Source organism: Oncorhynchus mykiss, chromosome 10 (assembly GCF_057628025.1).
Source record: "Oncorhynchus mykiss isolate SJ-2025 chromosome 10, ASM5762802v1, whole genome shotgun sequence".
NCBI lineage: Eukaryota > Metazoa > Chordata > Actinopteri > Salmoniformes > Salmonidae > Oncorhynchus > Oncorhynchus mykiss.
In genome coordinates this window covers 34,478,220-34,497,718 of record NC_143031.1, presented here as the reverse complement: position 1 = coordinate 34,497,718, position 19,499 = coordinate 34,478,220, and the positions used below count along the sequence as shown (strand labels likewise).

Sequence of the window (19,499 nt, the reverse complement as noted above, 5' to 3'; positions counted from 1 at the left end):
TATTTCTTTACTTACTTACTTACCTACACACACACACACGCACACACACACACACACACACACACACACACTTTTTTCCTCTCTTTTCTCCGCACTATTGGTTAGAGCCTGTAAGTAAGCATTTCACTTTTGTATTCGGCGTACGTGTCAAATAGACTTTGATTTGAGAACACTTCCTGGTTTAAAACGTTATAACCTTTTGAAAAAATGTTGATATTAGGAAAGAAAGTAGATTTTTTTCCCTTGGCATTTTTCAACAGAACATTGAATCTCTTTCTAACTGACAGCAGCTTCCAGGAAGAAGTCATTTTCTTTTTCACTGTGAGAAGCTCCACATTCATTCTGAATGACTAAAGTGAAAGACTGAGTAAATGAGCTCATACCAGCTGTTCAGAGAGACCGAGATTCCAGTTAAGAACATATTTTCCTCCAAAAAGGGAAGAAGCTAATTTCTATCACAGAAATTAATCTGATATCATGCACTTTTCTACAGAAGTAAATAACTATAGATATGCACCAACATACCCCCACACACGGCACACACACACACACGCACACACACTTACATACTTCAGCAGGCGTTTGAACAGTTTGAACATGTCCCCAATCACTAACGATGCTCTCACACCTTGATAAATGAGATGCATCAAACTGGAAGGACGAGATCAATTACATGAAACTGGAAAGACAGGACAATGGTCCATGACCATGACTGGGGTAAATCCAGTTTCTGAGGTGTCTGAAGCATTGCAGGGAAAGCTGTGGTTCACACAGAAGGAGGTGGATTGGAAAAGTTCTTGATGAAAACCTGCTCCAGACTGCTCAGGTCCTTATGACTGGGGCGAAGGTTCACCTTCAAATAGGACAACGACCCTAAGCACACAGCCAAGACAACACAGGAGTGACTTCGGGACAAGTCTCTGAATGTCCTTGAGTGACCCCGCCAGACCTGAAAATAGCTGCAGCAACGCTCCCCATCCAACCTGGCAGAGCTTGAGAGGATCTGCAGAGAAGAATGGGAGCAATACCCCAAATACAGGTGTGCCAAGCTTGTAGCATCATAGCCAAGAAGACTAAAGGCTGTAATCGCTGCCAAAGGTGCTTCAACAAAGTACTGAGTAAAGTGTGAGAGAGAGAGAGAGAGAGAGAGAGAGAGAGAGAGAGAGAGAGAGAGAGAGAGAGAGAGAAAAAGAGAGAGAGAAAAAGAGAGAGAGAAAAAGAGAGAGAGTCAGTCAGTGAGTGAATAAGTAAGAGACCTGGCACATTTGGTTCCTTGGATGTTGTGGGAACGTGTGTTTTGGTTCCGGGAACGAAGCCCTAAGACTCCTGACCGGTAAAACGGAATGTTTTTTAAACATTCTGAGAACTTAAGCTGTTTTTAAGTTGTAGTGAGGTTTTCCTGGGAGGTATAAAAGCTCTGAGAACGGAAATTATCGTATTTAAAGGTAAATACAGTTCCTTTAGAAAATATTCACAAACCTCTGCTTTTTCCTAATTTTGTTGTGTTACAGCCGACACCCAATACCCCATAATGTCAAAGTGGAATTATGTTTTTTTAGAAATGTTTACAAATTCATTAAAAATGAAAAGCTTACATGTCTTGAGTCAATAAGTTTTCAACCCCTTTGTTATGGAAAGCCTAAAAAAGTTGAGGGTTAAACATATACTTAACAAGTTAATAAGTAGCTTGGACTCACTCTGTGTGCAATTGTAGTGTTTAACATTATTTTTGAATGACTGACTACCTCACCTCTGTATACCTCATACATTGCAGTTACTCTGCAATACTAACGAAACCACAGATTGAAAAGAAGGAAACCCGTACAAAATATTCCAAATTTTGCATTCCAAAACATGCATTGGAATATTTTTTATTCTGTACAGGCTTCCTTCTTTTCACTCTGTCATTTGGGTTAGTATTGTGGAGTAACTACAATGTTGTTGATCCATCCTCAGTTTTTTCCTATCAGAGCCATTAAACTGTTTTAAAGTCACCATTGGCCTCATGGTGAAATCCATGAGCGGTTTCCTTCCTCTCCGGCAACTGAGTTAGGAAGGATGTCTGTATCTTTGTAGTGACTGGCTGTATCAATACGTCATCCAAAGTGTAATTAATAACTTCACTATGCTCTAAGGGATATTCAATGTGTGATTTTTTTACCAATAGGGGCCCTTCTACCAATAGGTGCCCTTCTTCACGAGGCATTGGTAAACCTCGCTGGTCTTTGTGGTTGAATCTGTGTTTGAAATTCTCTGCTCAACTAAGGGAACTTACAAATAATTGTATGTTTGGGGTACAGAGATGAGGTAGTCATTCAAAAATCATTCTAAAAAACACTATTATTGCATATTATTGCATATATACATGTATAGAGTGAGTCCATGCAATTTATTTTGTGACTTGTAAAGCATATTTTTACTCCTGAACTTATTTAAGCTTGCTATATCCCTTATTTAACATTTTTATTTAACCTTTATTTAATGAAGCAAGTCAGTTAAGAACAAATTCTTATTCGGCAAGAGAGACACCACAACACTACATAAAGAGAGACCTTAGACAACAACATAGGATGGCAGCAACACATGACAACACAGCATGGTAGCAACACAACATGACAACAACATGGTAGCAAAACAGCATGGCAGCAGCGCAACATGATAGCAGCACAAAACATGGTTCAAACATTATTGGGCACAGACAACAGCACAAAGGGTAAGAAGTTAGAGACAATAATACATCACGTGAATCAGCCACAACTGTCAGTAAGAGTGTCCATGATTGAGTCTTTGAATGAAGAGACGGAGATAAAACTGTACAGTTTGAGTGTTTTTTTGCAGCTCGTTTCAGTCATACTGTATCAAAGTGGTTGAATACCTATTGACAAGACATTTCAGCTTTTCAATTTGAATTAATTTCAAGCAGAGTTCCACTGTGACATTATGGGGTATCATATCTCAAATCTCAATTGAATCCATTTTAAATTCAGGCAATAACACAACAACACGTGGGATAAAGTCAAGGGGTGTGAGTACTTTCTGAAGGCACTGTAGTACTTACAGAAAGTGTCACAGTGTGATGCATTTTGTGTATGTGCTCACCTTTGGACATCTTGTCGATGTCGACATAAAAGCGCAACATGAAGGAGCCCATCATAAAGCCAAAAGCAGGACCAATAGACGTGACAGCCAGGAGGATGCCTGCAGGGGGAACCACAGTCAGACATGTCACCCCAGTTGTGGGATCAATACAGTGGCATGGAAAATAATACTTATCGTTTGGTTTCTCCCCCAGATCATACTTCGAAGTTGATGAAAGGAAAATTAAAAACTGCCCATTGTTTGCTGATCTCAAGTATCATTTTATCAAAAAGATTACACACATGACACAGCCTTGAGACCAGCAAAACAATGAGTGGATACAAAACATTCACTTTAGTTTCATTACTATTTTTCCACATCCTGCACCAAGGTTATGTGTGAAATTCCGAATCTAACTCCTTCTAATGTCCCTGCAAGTATTCTCAGTGGAGCCCAAAATTGCGGGAACATTAGAGAAGAATGGTGCAACTCTCCATTTAAAAAAACCAACAGTGATACTATTGATTCCTAGTTAAAAACCCAAAAGACCTGCATCAGAATGTGTATTTCCTGTATTCCAAGAATTCCCTGTTTCCCAGTCACTCCCAGTGCTCATACCGAGGTAGAGAGGAGAGTTCCTCTTGCTGGCATAGTCATCAATGTAGGAGATTCCGAAGGGTTGGATGGGAACACCGCCGATTCCCAGGAGTAGCTGTCCTAGGAGCAGGAGTGGGAATACTCCCTGCTGGGAGTGACTCTCCTGCTGAGTGCAGCTATGATTGGACAAGGGTGATTGGAAAGAGCTCTCTAATTGGCAGAGGCCAGAGTCGTCATCCTTGGATTCTAAGGAACACAGGTAGAGGTAGGAAAGAGTTAAGAGTTAGGTGATAACTACTATTTTTGTTTTGAGATTCAAAGAAATATATGTATGTATGTTTGAATGTGTGTGTGTGTGTGTGTATGTGACTTACCACTGATGTGGTCTGTGTACTGGTAGGGGCCACTGATGAAATGAGACATGGCCATTATCAGAGCAGCCAGACTGACCAACAGTGCCCCTCCACCAATGAACCGTGGTCTGTGGACACGGCTACCAAAGAAACTAACAAACACTATCAGGACTATGTTCCCCACCTACACACACACATAAACACACACACACACAGAGAATCATGAGCACAACACACTCACACAAACACAACCATTAACACACTCGTGCCCACTCTCACATGTAAACATTTAAAGTATACAATTGTTTTCATATATAAATAAAAATAATAATCTGAACCTATATGGATCTGGAAATTATCAGTCAATCTTCCTGTTATCTTGATCAGCCCAAAAGAGTGGTGGGATAGGGTTAGGTTTAGGCTTACCTCATTGAAGGATGCCAAGATGCCAGACTTCTGGCTAGAGAAGCCATAGCGTCTCTCTATGGTGGAGATGGAGCTCTTCAGATATCCAGACACCAACAGCTGGGCCAGCTGGAGCATGCCATGGCACAGCACAAATAACTAGAGGAGAGACAGGAGAGAGAGGACAGAGAGGGAAGGGAGAGAGAGTTTGAAAACCATGGTAGATCCTTTGTTTATGGTTTCATCATTATGCAGACAGACTGTATATACATGAAGTGTATAAAACATATTGTTCCCAGCTTACTCTAAGTAGTTAATTAATAATATGATCTGATCAATTAACTACAGAGAGCTCAAAAGTCTGATTTAAATATTCAGGAGAACTTCTTGTTCCACACGGGTCACTATGTCTAGCTGCACATTTGACACCTTTAAAACTTTGTAGTGATCCCTTCCCGCTCAGATCCCGGTAACAGGATTGATTTGACAACATCCAGTGAAATTGCAGCACGCCAAATTCAAAAACAGAAATTTTCATTATAGAAATTCACAAAACATTAATATATAATACATCAAAATAAAGCTTAACTTCTTGTTAACCGAGCCTCAGTGTCAGATTTCAAAAAGGCTTTACAGCGAAAGCAGACCATGCGATTATCTGAGGACAGCACCCCGCATACAAACACATGACAATCATATTTCAACCAGCCAGGTGCGACACAAAACTCAGATATAACGATAGAATTCATGCCTTATCTTTGAAGATCATCTTCTGTTGGCTCTCCAAAATGTCCCAGAAACATCACAAATGGTCCTTTTGTTTGATAAATTCCTTCTTATATCCCCAAAATGCCCATTTATTTGGCGCGTTCGATTCAGAAAATACACCAGTTCCAACTCGCCCAACACGACTATAAATTATCTAATAAGTTACCTGTAAACTTGGTCCAAACATTTCAAACAACGTTCCTAATCCAAACTTAGGTATCGTAAAACGTAAATAATCGATCAAATTTAAGACGGGATAAACTGTGTTCAATACCGGACGAAAACAAAGTGAAGCGCATTCCACGTTGTGCGCACCAAACGACTAGAGTCCACCTGGAGTGACACATGGAAAGAACAGGGCTACTCCTTCATTTCTCAAAAGAAAAACATCAACCAATGTCTGAGATTGTTGCCATCTAGTGGAAGCCATAGGAACTGCAACCAGATTCCTATTAAAAAGGGCTTACCATAGAAAAATAATGGAAAACAGATTGACCTCAATTTATTTTCTTCCCTGGATGGATTGTGCTCGGGGTTTCGCCTGACAAATCAGTTCTGTTATACTCACAGACATTATTCAAACAGTTTTATAAACTTCAGAGGGGTTTCTATCCAAGTCTACTAATAATGTGCATATCCTAGCTTCTGGGCCTGAGTAGCAGGCAGTTTACTTTGGGCACACTTTTCATCCGGACGTGAAAATACTGCCCCCTATCCCTAAGAAGTTTGCAAAGAAAGTATGTAATGCAACAAAACATATTGCTGCAGTAGTCAAGAGGGTCTGGAGGCCTATGAGTAACTTTATGAGGATTTTCACAACCAGAGCAAAATCTGTTACATACAGTACCAGTCAAAGGTTTGGACACAGCTATTCTTTCAAGGGTTTTTCTTTATTTTTTACTATTTTCTACATTGTAGAATAATAGTGAAGACATCACAACTATGAAATAACACATGGGATCATGTAGTAACCAAAAAAGTGTTAAACAAATCAAAATACATTTTAGATTTTAGATTTTTTACAAAGAGTGTGCAAAGCTATCATCAAGGCAAAGGGTGGCTACTGTAAAAAATCTAAAATATATTTTGATTTGTTTAACACTTTTTTGGTTACTACATGATTCCACATGTGTTATTGTATAGTTTTGATGTCTTCACTATTATTCTACAATGTAGAAAATAGTACAAATAAATAAAAACCCTTGAATGAGTAGGTGTCAGACCCTGATCTGATTCACCTGTCTTTGTGTTTGTCTCCACCCCCCTCCAGGTGTCGCCCATCTTCCTCATTATCCCCAGTGTACTTATACCTGTGTTCTCTGTTAGCCTGTTGCCAGTTCGTTTTCTTTAGTCAAGCCTATCAACGTCTTTTCCATGCTCCTGGCTGGCTCTAGTTCCTGGTTTCCTGGCTTTGACCATTCTGCCTGCCCTGACCCTGACCCTGGATTACTGAACTCTACCTACCCTGAGCCTGCCTGCTGTTCTGTACCTTTCGGAACTTTTCTGAATCAGAGGTGCGGGTGTCTGCCTTAATCAAAATCCAAATCTTCAGCGCCCAGGGAGTTAACTGCCTTGCTCAGAATAACAGATTTTTACCTTGTCGGGTCGGGGATTCTATCCAGCAACCTTTTGTTTACTGGCGCAGTGCTCTAACCACTAGGCTATTTGTAAGCACATGTGCTGCCAATACAGGTTAATGTCAGAGTACCAGCTTGGAGTCGTGAGGCTGCTGGTTGGTTTGGTGGTCATGAGGCCTTTAGTTTGGTTTTGTTTCTTTACTTTGGGCATGCCGTTTGTTTTCTTTTTGTATTTATTGTCAACATCTGCGCAAATCGACAATCTGTTTGGACTGCCCAACCAAGAGGTCAAGAGAGGCAGAGCTGGCCCTGGACCAAGGTAAGGTTGCTGTCCCCCTGGGCACATGTACATTCAACAACTACGCACATAAACTGATTTCTCAAAAAGAAACATCCTCTCACTGTCAACTGTGTTTATTTTCAGCAAACTTAACATACGTAAATATTTGTATGAACATAACAAGATTGAACAACTGAGACATAAACTGAACAAGTTCCACAGACATGTGACCAACATAAATTGAATAATGTGTCCCTGAACAAAGGGGGGTTCAAAATCAAAAGTAACAGTCAGTATCTGGTGTGGCCACCAGCTGCATTAAGTACTAAATTGCATCATCTCCTCATGGACTGCACCAGATTAGCCAGTTCTTGCTGTGATATGTTACCCCACTCTTCCATCAAGGCACCTGCAAGTTCCCGGACATTTCTGGGGCGAATGGCCCTAGCCCTCACCCTCCGATCCAACAGGTCCCAGACGTGCTCAATGGAATTGAGATCCGTGTTCTTTGCTGGACATGGCAGAACACTGACATTCCTGTCTTGCAGGAAATCACACACAGAACAAGCAGTATGGCTGGTGGCATTGTCATGCTGGAGGGTCATGTCAGGATGAGCCCGCAGGAAGGGTACCACATGAGGGAGGAGGATGTCTTCCCTGTAACGTACAGCGTTGAGATTGCCTCCAATGACAACAAGCTCAGTCCGATGATGCTGTGACACACCGCCCCAGACCATGATGGACCCTCCACCTCCAAACCGATCCCGCTCCAGAGTACAGGCCTCAGTGTAACGCTCATTCCTTCAACGATTAACGCGAATCCGACCATCACCCCTCATGAGACAAAACCGTGACTCGTCAGTGAAGAGCACTTTTTGCCAGTCCTGTCTGGTCCAGTGGGTTTGTGCCCACTGGGTTTGTGCCCATAGGCAACGTTGTTGCCGGTGATGTCTGGTGAGGACCGGTTTTACAGCAGGCCTACAAGCCCTCAGTCCAGCCTCTCTCAGTCTATTGCAGACAGTCGGAGCACTGATGGAGGGATTGTGTGTTCCAGGTGCCATCCTGTACCTGTCCCGAAGGTGTGATGTTCGGATGTACCGACTCTGTGCAGGTGTTGGTGCACAAGGTCTGCCACTGCGAGGTCGATCAGCTGTCCTTCCTGTCTCCCTGTAGCGCTGTCTTAGGCGTCTCACAGTATGGACATTGCAATGTATTGCCCTGGCCACATCTGCAGTCCTCATGCCTCCTTGCAGCATGCCTAAGGCATGTTCACGCAGATGAGCAGGGACCCTGGGCATCTTTCTTTTGGTGTTTTTCAGCTTCAGTAGAAAGGCCTCTTTAGTGTCCTAAGTTTTCATAACTGTGACCGTAATTGCCTACCGTCTAAGCTATTAGTGTTTTAACAAATGTTCCACAGGTGCATGTTCATTAATTGTTTATGATTCATTTAACAAGCATGGGAAACAGTGTTTAAACCCTTTACAATGAAGATCTGTGAAGTTATTTGGATTTTTACTAATTATCTTTGAAAGACAAGGTCCTGAAAAAGGGATGTTTCTTTTCTTGCTGAGTTTAGATGCACATCTTAAATCCGGTTACAGACCAGTTAACTAGGCCTACGACCCCTACACTTAGCGAGTGCAACAATATTATCAGGCTAGATAATCGGTTTCATAAGTGTCTAGAAGCTTTCCCATGCATACCCCATTCCGAGGACATGTTTATGTGTTTCTAAATCTGGAAACAACACAAGGATGTGCTAAAAACACCAGGAAACACAACCCCACCTGGGACTATAGAGGAAAATAACAGTACAGGATGCCAAAACATCAATGTTTTCACTACAGTAAGAAATAAACTAAATTACAGATCGTAAAATAAGGAAGATTCACTCCCTTTCCTCTCCGAATATTTTTTTCTTCTCCAGTCCCAAAACATATCCTGCCAATTAAGGTAGGTTCATTTCCTTAATGTTAGCATGCTAGCATGCTCCTCTTACCCCATGAGGTCATCATGTCTGGATTCCTGAACCGCAATCTGTAGACACAGATTTGACCTCACTTCCTAGTATTGTCTCAGTTCTGTGACAACACAACCCATAATTCAGACCGATACATTACTTGGGCTTATTCGACATTACAGACCATCCTCAAATCAGCTTGCAACCTAAATAGCTACTCATTATTGTTTGTAGATCAATCAGTCAGTCAGTCACAATTTACCCACACATTTTTGCAGATTTGATGCTCTCTAACATGGCCACTCACTGAGAGTTGGGAGTAATGATGTGAGATGAGACAGGTAGATGAGGTGATAGACAGGAGCAGTATGTAATATTTAAGACATATATTAGATTTCTTGGTGTTTTTTTGAAAGACCCTGCTTAGAAACACCTAAAATTGCCTAGTACTGCTTTTTACCTTTTCATAATCCAAATACCATCAGTTGCAGCAAGGATGTGAAGAGGTTTTGTCTTGTTAATGTTTTTGCTATTGTCAACCTCGCAAACGAGAACCAATCATTTAGGAAGTTGTACACAACAGCAACAGCCAGACGGTAAAATGCTAATTAGCAGAATCACGTGGCTTTCTAAAAAGTATGTTACTCTCATGGATTTCTATTCCGATGCTACTTCTGGTATTGAATTGACATTTGGAGCTAGTTGCAGGTGAAAATGATACATGTAACTTTTGAGCCTACCTTGATGCTGTTGAAGGGGCCCCTGCATCTTGAGGGAGGCGTCGACCTCTGTGAATCAGAGTTCAGCTGGAAGTCGCTGGCTGTCATATCTGCAGAGACGGAAGAGGAAGCAAGACATCACATCACACTATTTTTTTCGGGTTCATATACTGCCAATAAACTAAGCAGACCAGACCCAGCTGCTAATGCATTGGTGCCTATGGAAGAGTCACCCCCTTAATAACTCCACCTACATATTACTTCAACTAAACTGTAAACCTGCACATTGACTCTGTACCCCCCTGTATATAGTCTCGCTATTGTTATTTTACTGCTGCTCTTTAATTACTTGTTACTTTTATTTCTTGTTCTCAGTCATATTTGTTTTTAAACTGCATTATTGCTTAGGGGCTCGTAAGTAAGAATTTCACTGTAAGGACCTGTTGCATTCGGTGCCTACATATAACTACATCTAAAGTATGAACATACTGTATGAATAAGGTCTGACATTTCCCCACTGGACATTGACCATGTTAACGTGAGCACAGCAGTCTGGATTGTAGCTCATATCCCACATAAGGTCTTATTCGGGATGAGCTCTTTACATGTACTTTTAATATCCTGCTCATGAGTATCCCTGTATCCATGAATAATCCGAATATTCCTCATTTAAGTGTATGGGTTAAATGGAATAGTAACAGAAATATGGACACGGACGGCAGGACTATAACCTCACATGTAATAAACTCAGCAATTAAAAGAAACGTCCCTTTTTCAGGACCCCGTCTTTCAAAGATCATTCATAAAAATCCAAATGACTTCACAGATCTTCATTGTAAAGGGTTTAAACACATGCTTGTTCACAGAACCATAAACAATTAATGAACATGCACCTGTTGAACGGTCGTTAAGCAGACCGAAACGGACAATTCTTTCTAATGGTTGACGGCCTGAGTAGGATATCTTAATTTATCCACCGTTGTTGATACCTGTCTGTCACACTTGCCCAACTCACTGATCCGACCCAGGGACTAGAAAAAAATATTTTTGAAAGTCTCTCACCTTATCACACAATGTTATGCAAATGAGTTGCTGTATGTGAGGATGTGGGAGGCATGCTGAGAGAGAGTTTTTGGGAAGCCATTTAGTGCACCCCAGCACTGACCAGCTGCACAATCTGTTCATCCAAATAAAATACAACTTGATTATTTCATGGTAAATCAGCGTACTACACTGTTTACGCTAGTCAACAAACAATGTGCGAATTCCGGTGGCCTTCGTTAAAATACTATAGAAATTACACAAGAATTCCAGTCAGACTATATTCCTTGTACTCTGGTTACTGTGTATCCTCAATCTTTATACTCACTTTGTATCTCTATACTTTGAACTCCTGCTTACTTTAATCTCTGCTGGTGTTATGTATCTACTGCTGTTGTTTAATGCAGATGTGCTATTCATTTAAATCATATTGAGACACGATGCTTTGTGTTAGTATTCAGATTGAAGAGAAATTATCTGCATTTACATTAGAATGGGAAAAAGAGCTGTGTTTCCCTCTGCGTGGTCAGATTTCCTGTATACCCAGGCAGGCGTGTTATATGACTTGAAATGGGGAGTTTTATGCCCTGTCAAAGTGCATATGTCTGCAGCTCCATGGTCTTTAACAGAAACAGCTGGAGATCGTCCAGGACTACAGATACAGGATTTTAATTTGCACCAGTTTTCTACATCATGTGCGCATGAGTTGCATGTGGTTGTCTGTGTAGGAGAGAAATATCTCTGAATTACAGATATTAAGATAACCTTGACTCCCAAGTAACTCTCACTCACTCATATTACAATGTGTGTATGTGTATGTTTGTGTGTGTGTGGTTGTACATGTGTGAGATAAAATTAACACACCATTTTGATAGCCTTGACTCTAAGCAAATCCCCACTCCAACATATTGAATCATATTGAAATACAGTATGTGTGTGTATGGTACAGAATACTATTAAGGGGTAAATCCCCCTTGGACTGACTCTGCTAGTTTAGTTTTCCTGTCCAGGGGAGATTCCTGGAATGTGGGATGTAGTGTGGTTGTCCATTCTCCCCCACAAATTGCGCAATGCTGAGAAAGAGAGGGGGAGTGAGAGAGAAAGAAAAATAAAAAGAGAGAGGAGGGGGACAGACAGACAGATAGATAGATGCAGTAGTAGATAGATAGTCAATTTGAAAGTCAATGACTCCTCCCCTCAAGACTCCCAAGCCCATGCTTCCCTCTGAATTGTAACAGTTGGGTAAATTACTGTGCATATTACACACAAGATCAGACCAAACAAGGCAGTACAAAAAAAGAAAGATCTGACCTGCAGACCACAAAGAGCAGAGGTTGCATAGCACTGGCCACTGAATAACACTATGGAGAAGCATTTCCAGATGTGTGACTTTCATTTAACTAGGCAAGTCAGATGCATGGTATCATCAACTAGATTTAGCCACGGGTCAATAATTACATATAATTTGTAAACTGGCTGCAAGAAGCCCAAACATATATAATGTTTGACTAAAACATGATCATTTCAAACCTTGCTTACATTTGTATACGATCACATTGTGTTATGAGTGGGAATACTTGGGAACAGATTTCGTAAATTAAAATCACTTGGAGCTGATTTCCTGGTGTTTTTTTAATGTCCACCAATGAACATTTCACACACACAAAAAAAACATATACAGTACCAGTCGGAAGTTTGTACACACATAATCAATCAAGGGGTTTTCTTTATTTTACTATTTTCTACATTGTAGAATAATAGTGAAGACATCAAAACGATGAAATAACACATATGGAATCATCTAGTAACCAAAAAAGTGGTTGAGAGAATGCCAAGAGTGTGCAAAGCTGTCATCAAGGCAATGGGTGGGTACTTTGAAGAATCTCAAATATAAAATATATTTAGATTTGTTTAACACTTTTTTTGGTTACTACATGTGTGTTATTTCATAGTTTTGATGTCTTCACTATTATTCTACAATGTGGGAAAATAGTAAAATAAAGAAAAACCCTTGAATGAATAGATGTGTCCAAACTTTTGACTCAGTTGGGGAACCCTGACATTGTGTTCCGACAGTAAAAGCAGTAACAAAGGGCCAATGCACTTATGCTGCCATATATAGTGTTTTGTAGGGAGTTGTGTATGTTTGTGCAACACAGGAGTTGTTGCATCTGCTGTCAGCAGAGATAAGATGAGCGGGAGATAACTACCAATCAGATGTGGAATGTCATCAAAAACAAATTCTGAACCATGATAGCAGCATAGCAGCATAGCATAACAGCGGGATTGGAATTACGGGTCATGGAAATAACAACCTTCATTTCAGACTCCTCAAATACATACGCACAAAAGCAATACCTTTAAGATGAGGTATTACTAAGCCCCTGGTGTTAATTGTTAGGCGCATGCCCTAAATGCCAGAAGGACAGTTCAACCAAACACATGCTCCAAACAGCAACCTTTCCTTTCACACATACGCTCTACACACTGCACACTAAATGAGATAACAGTGTCTGTCTCCTCACTACTAGAGTTAGTGGATCACAGTTAAAAGCAGTAGTACAGAACAGTACAGTTGTTCACTTACTCTGTAGATGGAGCTGTGGTGTAGGGGTGTTCTCTGTGTCCAATCCTGTCATAGAGCTATGGTGTAGTGTTGCGTTCAGTTTCCACTCCTCATTCACACAGAACACTACTGAGCTTGGAATCCCAGGAGGTAGCTCTCACTTGATGAAATAGGCGTGCTCACTGTTAAGGAATTCCATGACCAGAGGTGAGTGGGGCTGGGAGTGGGAATTCTATAGTAAACTGTAGTATCCCTCGATCATGTGTAGTACTTACTATTGAATGTTGTAATATACTATAGAATACTATAGTAAATACTACAGTATTATCCACAAAAAAACACTGTTGTAAATACTACGGTAATGTTCGCAGAAACACTACAGTCCGCAAAAGCACAACTTTTTTAACTATAGTAAAAACTAAAGTATTTAATTTGCATGTACCCTGCCCATTCCCCTCTCCATTTCCCAATATATGCCACCCATAAGTGAGAAACCTACATGCCAAGTATATGTCGTATATTGTGTTCCCTAAAGGTTATAGAAAAGAGCAGAAGCTCTGAACTATCCTTTCAGACCTCAGTCCTACCTACAGGTTAAAGCAAATTTGCTCTTTTAGTATACCCCAGTAGATTTCCTGAAGGAAAAAGCCTCCACTTCTATGTCAAAGATAATAAAACCAAAACACTATAGTAAATACTACAGTAATGTCAGCAAAAACACTACAGTAAATACTACAGTATACTACCGTTTGCACAAACACTACAGTAAATACTACAGTACACTAAAATCTGCAAAAACACTACATTAATTACTATATCAAATCAAATCACATTTTATTGGTCACATGCACATGGTTAGCAGATGTAAATGCGAGTGTAGCGAAATGCTTGTGCTTCTAGTTCTGACAGTGCAGTAATATCTAACAATTCCACAACAACTACCTAATATACACAAATCTAAAAACCAGCAGGATACCACCCTGCATACCACTGCTGGTTTGCTTCTGAAGCTAACCAGGGTTGGTCCTGGTCAGTCCCTGGATGGGACACCAGATGATGCTGGAAGTGGTGTTGGAGGACCAGTAGGAGGCCCTCTTTCCTCTGTTCTAAATATTATCCCAATACCCCAGGGCAGTGATTGGGGACACTGCCCTGAGTAGGGTGCTTTCTTTTGGATGGGATGTTAAATGGGTGTCCTGACTCTCTGAGGTCATTAAAGATCCCATGGCGCTTATTGTAAGAGTAGGGGTGTTAACCCTGGTGTCCTGGCTAAATTCCCAATCTGCCCCTCAAACCATCATGGTTACCTAAGAATCCCCAGTTTACAATTGGCTCATTCATCCCCCTCCTCTCCCCTGTAACTATTCCCCAGGTTGTTGCTGTTAATGAGAATGTGTTCTCAGTCAACTTACCTGCTAAAATAATGGATGAATAAATAAAATAAAGGAATGGAATAACAATATGTACAAATGGATGTGTGATGACTGAGTGTTACAGGCAAGATGCAGTAGATGATATAACATACAGTATATACATATGAGTAATGTAAGATATGTAAATGTTATTAAAGGGGCATTATTTAAAGTGATTAGGGATCCATTTATTAAAGTGGCCAATGATTTGAGTCTGTATGTTGGCAGCAGCCTCTGTGTCAGTGATGGCTGTTTAACAGTCTGATGTCCTTGAGATAAGAAGCTGTTTTTCAGTCTCTCGGTCCCAGCTTTGATGCACCTGTACTGACCTCGCCTTCTGGATGGTAGCGGGGTGAACAGGTAGTGGCTCGGGTGGTTGTTGTCCTTGATGATCTTTTTGGCCTTCCTGTGACATCGGGTGCTGTAAGTGTCCTGAAGGGCAGGTAGTTTGCCCCCGGTGATGCGTTGGGCAGACCACGCTACCCTCTGGAGAGCCTTGCGGTTGAGGCCAGTGCAGTAGCCATACCAGGTGGTGATACAGCCCGACAGGATGCTCTCTATTGTGCATTTGTAAAAGTTTGTGAGGGTTTTAGGTGACAAGCCAAATTTCTTCAGCCTCCTGAGGTTGAAGAGGCGCTGTTGCGTCTTCTTCACCACACTGTCTGTGTGGGTGGACAATTTCAGTTTGTCCGTGGATAGGGGACTGCTACCTCTGCTGTTTCCTGAAGTCCACAATCATCTCTTTTGTTTAGTTGACATTGAGTAAGAGGTTGTTTTCCTAATACCACACTCCAAGTGCCTTCACCTCCTCCCTGTAGGCTGTCTCGTCATTGTTGGTAATCAAGCCCACTACTGTTGTGTCGTCTGTAAACTTGATGATTTAGTAGAAGGCGTGCATGGCCACATGGGTGAACAGGGTACAGGAGGGGGCTGAAAACGCACCTTTGTGGGGCCCCAGTGTTGAGGATCAACGAAGTGGAGATGTTGTTTCCTACCTTGACCACCTGGGGGCGGTCCATCAGAAAGTCCAGGACCCAGTTGCACAGGGCGGGGTTGAGACCCAGGGCCTCAAGCTTAATGATGAGCTTGGAGGGTACCATCTAATAGTATATACTACAGTTGAATTTTACTATGGTATTTATTCTATAGTTAAGTGTAAATACTACAGTATACTACAGTCAATACCACAGTACATACTGTAGTCCCGAAAAAACACTACAGTGAATACCACAATAAAGTCTACAAAGCAATACAGTGAGTACTGTGTTGTTTGTGTGGGATGTGGGTATGTGAGTGTCTAAACATAGCATCCTGTACTGGTTGTTAGACAGCTATGCACATTGTTTATCTGGCTTACAGTAAAGACTGAGCACAACCATTACATGGTTAATTCGGTGTGATATGCGTTCCCTTAATAAGAGATAATAGACCTTGTAATTAATAGCACTGGTCTGATATTGGCCTCTAGCGGTTTCATTGAATATCCCCAGGACTCTAGGCTACAATGGCATCATATCTCCAGCAGGTGGGGACACAGTGCTTTGTGGTAGCAGAGAGAACAATCTATGACTAGGGTGGCCAGAGTCTTTGGCAATTTTTAGGGCCTTCCTCTGACACCGCCTGGTATAGAGGTCCTGGATGGCAGGAAGCTTGGCCCCAGTGATGTACTGGGCCGTACGCACTACCCTCTGTTTCCATACAAGGCGGTGATGCAAACGGTCAGAATGCTCTCGATGGTGCAGCTCTAGAACTTTTTGAGGATCTGAGGACCGACAACAAATATTTTCTGAAGGGGAGCACACTACAGAAAATCCCAGAGAGAACCTGTACTAAACAACCAACAGCAAGACAAAACTATTTTGTCAGCAGTCTTCAAACATGACATTCCAGGCTTTGAGAAACGAAGAGGATACTCTTGGTCTGAATCACATGCCTCCTGCTCTAATTATACCCAAACAAAACTGTATGGTCATCTATTTAGCACTTGAGTTACTTTCCATCCCTCCAGTCATAGAAAAAGTACCCAATATTGTCATACTTGAGTAAAAGTAAAGATACATTAGGTAGACTCATAAATATGATGTAGATGCAGAAAGTAAACAGCATAATGGGTCAATTTCTGCAATTTAAAGTGCTGAAGTGCAAGGCTCAACTTCTCTGCTGTTTTGGTGCCCTGGCTACCAAGCTGTACAGAGTGTGAAGTGAACCCGTTCACATACGCAGTTTATTGTGTGAGAAGTGTTATACATCTCGCTTATCTCAATATCTCAAGTGCTGATCGTGGCAACATCATTTCATTGAGTCTACCGTTAATACAGTATAACTCAAGTAAAGGTGAAAGTCACTCAGTAAAATAATACACGACTAAAAGTATAAAATATTTGGTTTTAAATATACGGAAGTATCAAACATAAATGCTATGAAATACTTTCAAATTCTTTATATTAAGAAAACCAGATGGTACAATTTTCTTGTTTTTCAAATTTACAGATAGCCAGGGGCACACCTCCAACCAAGTGTTCTCCTGAATTGGAAAATGTTCCTGTCCCGCTAAGCATTCAACATTTAGCCACTACATTTGCGTGTCAGGGGAAATGTAAAAAAGTTAATACTGGGTGTAAATAGTTCATGTTTTCTTTAGGAATGTGGTGGAGTAAAAGTTGTCAAAAATATAAATAGTAAAGTACAGATACCCCCCAAAAATACACCACTGGAGCCCCCTTAGTATAACTTCTTTCAAAAATTCCTTCTGCAAAATCCAGCAGAATATTGTGTTGGGTAAAAGGTGACATTCTAATTCCAATATGGTCTGCAGATTCCCTAGCAAAGAGAAGAGGCTGCCACACACTGCTGACAAAAATGTCTAGTTTCATATTTGCTACCAAAACAAAGACATTGCATGTGATACTGACTGCATTTCCTATTCACCACTACGACCTCCAATCTAACCCTATAGTGGAACCAGCTCTACTCATCAGCTTGTTTATTCTATTAGCATCACATTTGTGGATGTTTCCAGCCCACAGCAGCATAGACAATTGAGAGAGAGAAGCAGTGGAAGAAGAGGGAAAAAAGCAAGAATGTTATAAGATAACCACACAGTACATATACCTGTGTAAGAGATAGTGGGGTATGACATTTTCAGCATCACTAGGTCAAGGGAAATATAGTATTCTTTCTGACAAAGATATCTACATATATTTCAGGATGTTGTGTATCTCTGGAAATAATCAGAATTCATGTAAACATAACAGTTTTGAAAACATAGCTTGTCTAAAAAAAGTGATCTCTTGACTCAACTTATCCCGGGTATGGGGTCAGTTGAGCATAGGGACAAGGGAAGTTGAGCCCCCTTGGGGTAAGTGGGTGTTAGTGTCCTGTGACAGTGGGTTTAATTCATGGACTGAGGGTGTGGTATAATGTATATCTTAAATGCATGCCTACAATATCACTTACCCTTCCATTTCTTGACCAGTTGTCTGGGACAGGGATGTTGTTTCGATGTGCCAATTCGTTGGCAAGTTCTCTGCATTTGAGACTCCACGATATTCTTGATATGGTTAGCAAGCTCAGACTCCATGTCATCAGATAAGACCCTATGTGCCTCTGCTACTCTATCACAGTCTATCTTTCACACATATGTTCATTTAGTTTTTTGTCAAAGTAACTCTTCAGTGTCATTCAGTGTATTTTTCATCCCTTGCTGCTGTTCTTTCCTTGAATCACTTAATTGGCTGCTCTCTCAAGAACATCAAGGGGGGCTAGACCCCTGCTTGTTTTCCGTTTGTAAATACGGACATAGTCTGCTCTGTAACAATTCAAATGCACTATCTAGAGTTCCTATGCATGACATAGTACACAAATACTATGCATATTATGCATAAAACTGACTAAATGTAATCATCATTTGTATGGGGTATGGTGGCCATGGGCTCAACTTACCTCAAGGCAAACATTTTGACTATATTAGCCCACACAGCTACAAGGATGCACTTTCATGCTAGGTTTAGGACCTCATATTGTAGCTTATAGAGACCCCAACTGATGTGGAAAACTATCTTAGCACAATCTACTTTGGTTTAGATACAAGCATCATGCAACCTATAACACAATACATTAATTTAACTGTTTTTGGACTTAATTTGCCACTTTTTCCAAGTGGTTTCTTCCTTCACAGGACTCACTACTCTTGCTAAGTATTTGGTCACATGATTCATTTTGTGTATGATTTCCTAGAAACAAGTCGTGGCTCAACGAACCCTTTGGCTCAACCATTCCCCACTCTCCCCTACAGATTCCCAGCAGATGTGGCAAAATTGGCTACTTTATGGACTTATTTTCAGATGGTTAAATTCTTTAATAAATTCTTATTCTCATGTGTTTGAGTTTCTATGACAACTAAGTATCACGAACACTTTGTTATTCACAATGGGCTCACGGAAACAGCTCCCTAATGCCTAATGTGGTTTCATCACCCCTGACCCAGTCACAACACCACCCATTTTAATAGCCCTAGGCTCGACTGGAGGATCCATAATGAGGGGAGACTGTTGCACTGTCATTAATGAGCTCCACTGTGGGATTCAGCAAACACCTATTAACAGTATCTGATTGTAATTAGTCCTTTGGGAGCCAGAGATTCACCAGGTAATTTGTGTTTATCCGATGGCTATGTTCACACTAATGAGATGAGGCCATAATGATGTCTCCTGGTATTTGAGGCCAAACATCTCCACCTCTACC

The 19,499-nt window shown here is 41.0% G+C and overlaps 2 protein-coding genes across 10 annotated transcripts in view; one reads left to right on the top strand and one right to left on the bottom strand.

Annotated features, from left to right (window-relative positions):
• The window catches only part of LOC110533694 (solute carrier organic anion transporter family member 2B1), a 23,202-nt gene extending 9,651 nt beyond the window's left edge, over window positions 1-13,551 (bottom strand). Inside the window, exons 1-8 of one of the 8 annotated variants that reach the window (XM_036990099.2) lie at window positions 13,366-13,481; window positions 11,763-11,851; window positions 10,800-10,914; window positions 9,759-9,847; window positions 4,455-4,592; window positions 4,050-4,212; window positions 3,697-3,921; window positions 3,100-3,198 (exon numbers count right to left, since the gene is read on the bottom strand). In XM_036990099.2, the coding sequence (XP_036845994.2) occupies window positions 3,100-3,198; window positions 3,697-3,921; window positions 4,050-4,212; window positions 4,455-4,592; window positions 9,759-9,845 (712 nt within the window). In that variant the 5' untranslated portion in view covers window positions 9,846-9,847; window positions 10,800-10,914; window positions 11,763-11,851; window positions 13,366-13,481. Of the gene's footprint in view, window positions 1-3,099; window positions 3,199-3,696; window positions 3,922-4,049; window positions 4,213-4,454; window positions 4,593-9,758; window positions 9,848-10,799; window positions 10,915-11,762; window positions 11,852-13,365 lie in introns of all 8 variants that reach the window. The other 7 variants (XM_090186410.1, XM_021618150.3, XM_090186409.1 and 4 more) reach the window with 7 other exon arrangements.
• Window positions 13,440-19,499, top strand: part of LOC110533693 (olfactory receptor-like protein COR4) — a 25,757-nt gene continuing 19,697 nt past the window's right edge. Inside the window, exon 1 of one of the 2 annotated variants that reach the window (XR_016483666.1) lies at window positions 13,440-13,551. Coding sequence is in view for 1 of the 2 variants with exons in the window: in XM_090186415.1 (XP_090042541.1) it covers window positions 13,542-13,551 (10 nt within the window). In the remaining variant the exon portion in view is untranslated. The remainder of the gene's footprint in view (window positions 13,552-19,499) is intronic. The other variant, XM_090186415.1, reaches the window with a different exon arrangement.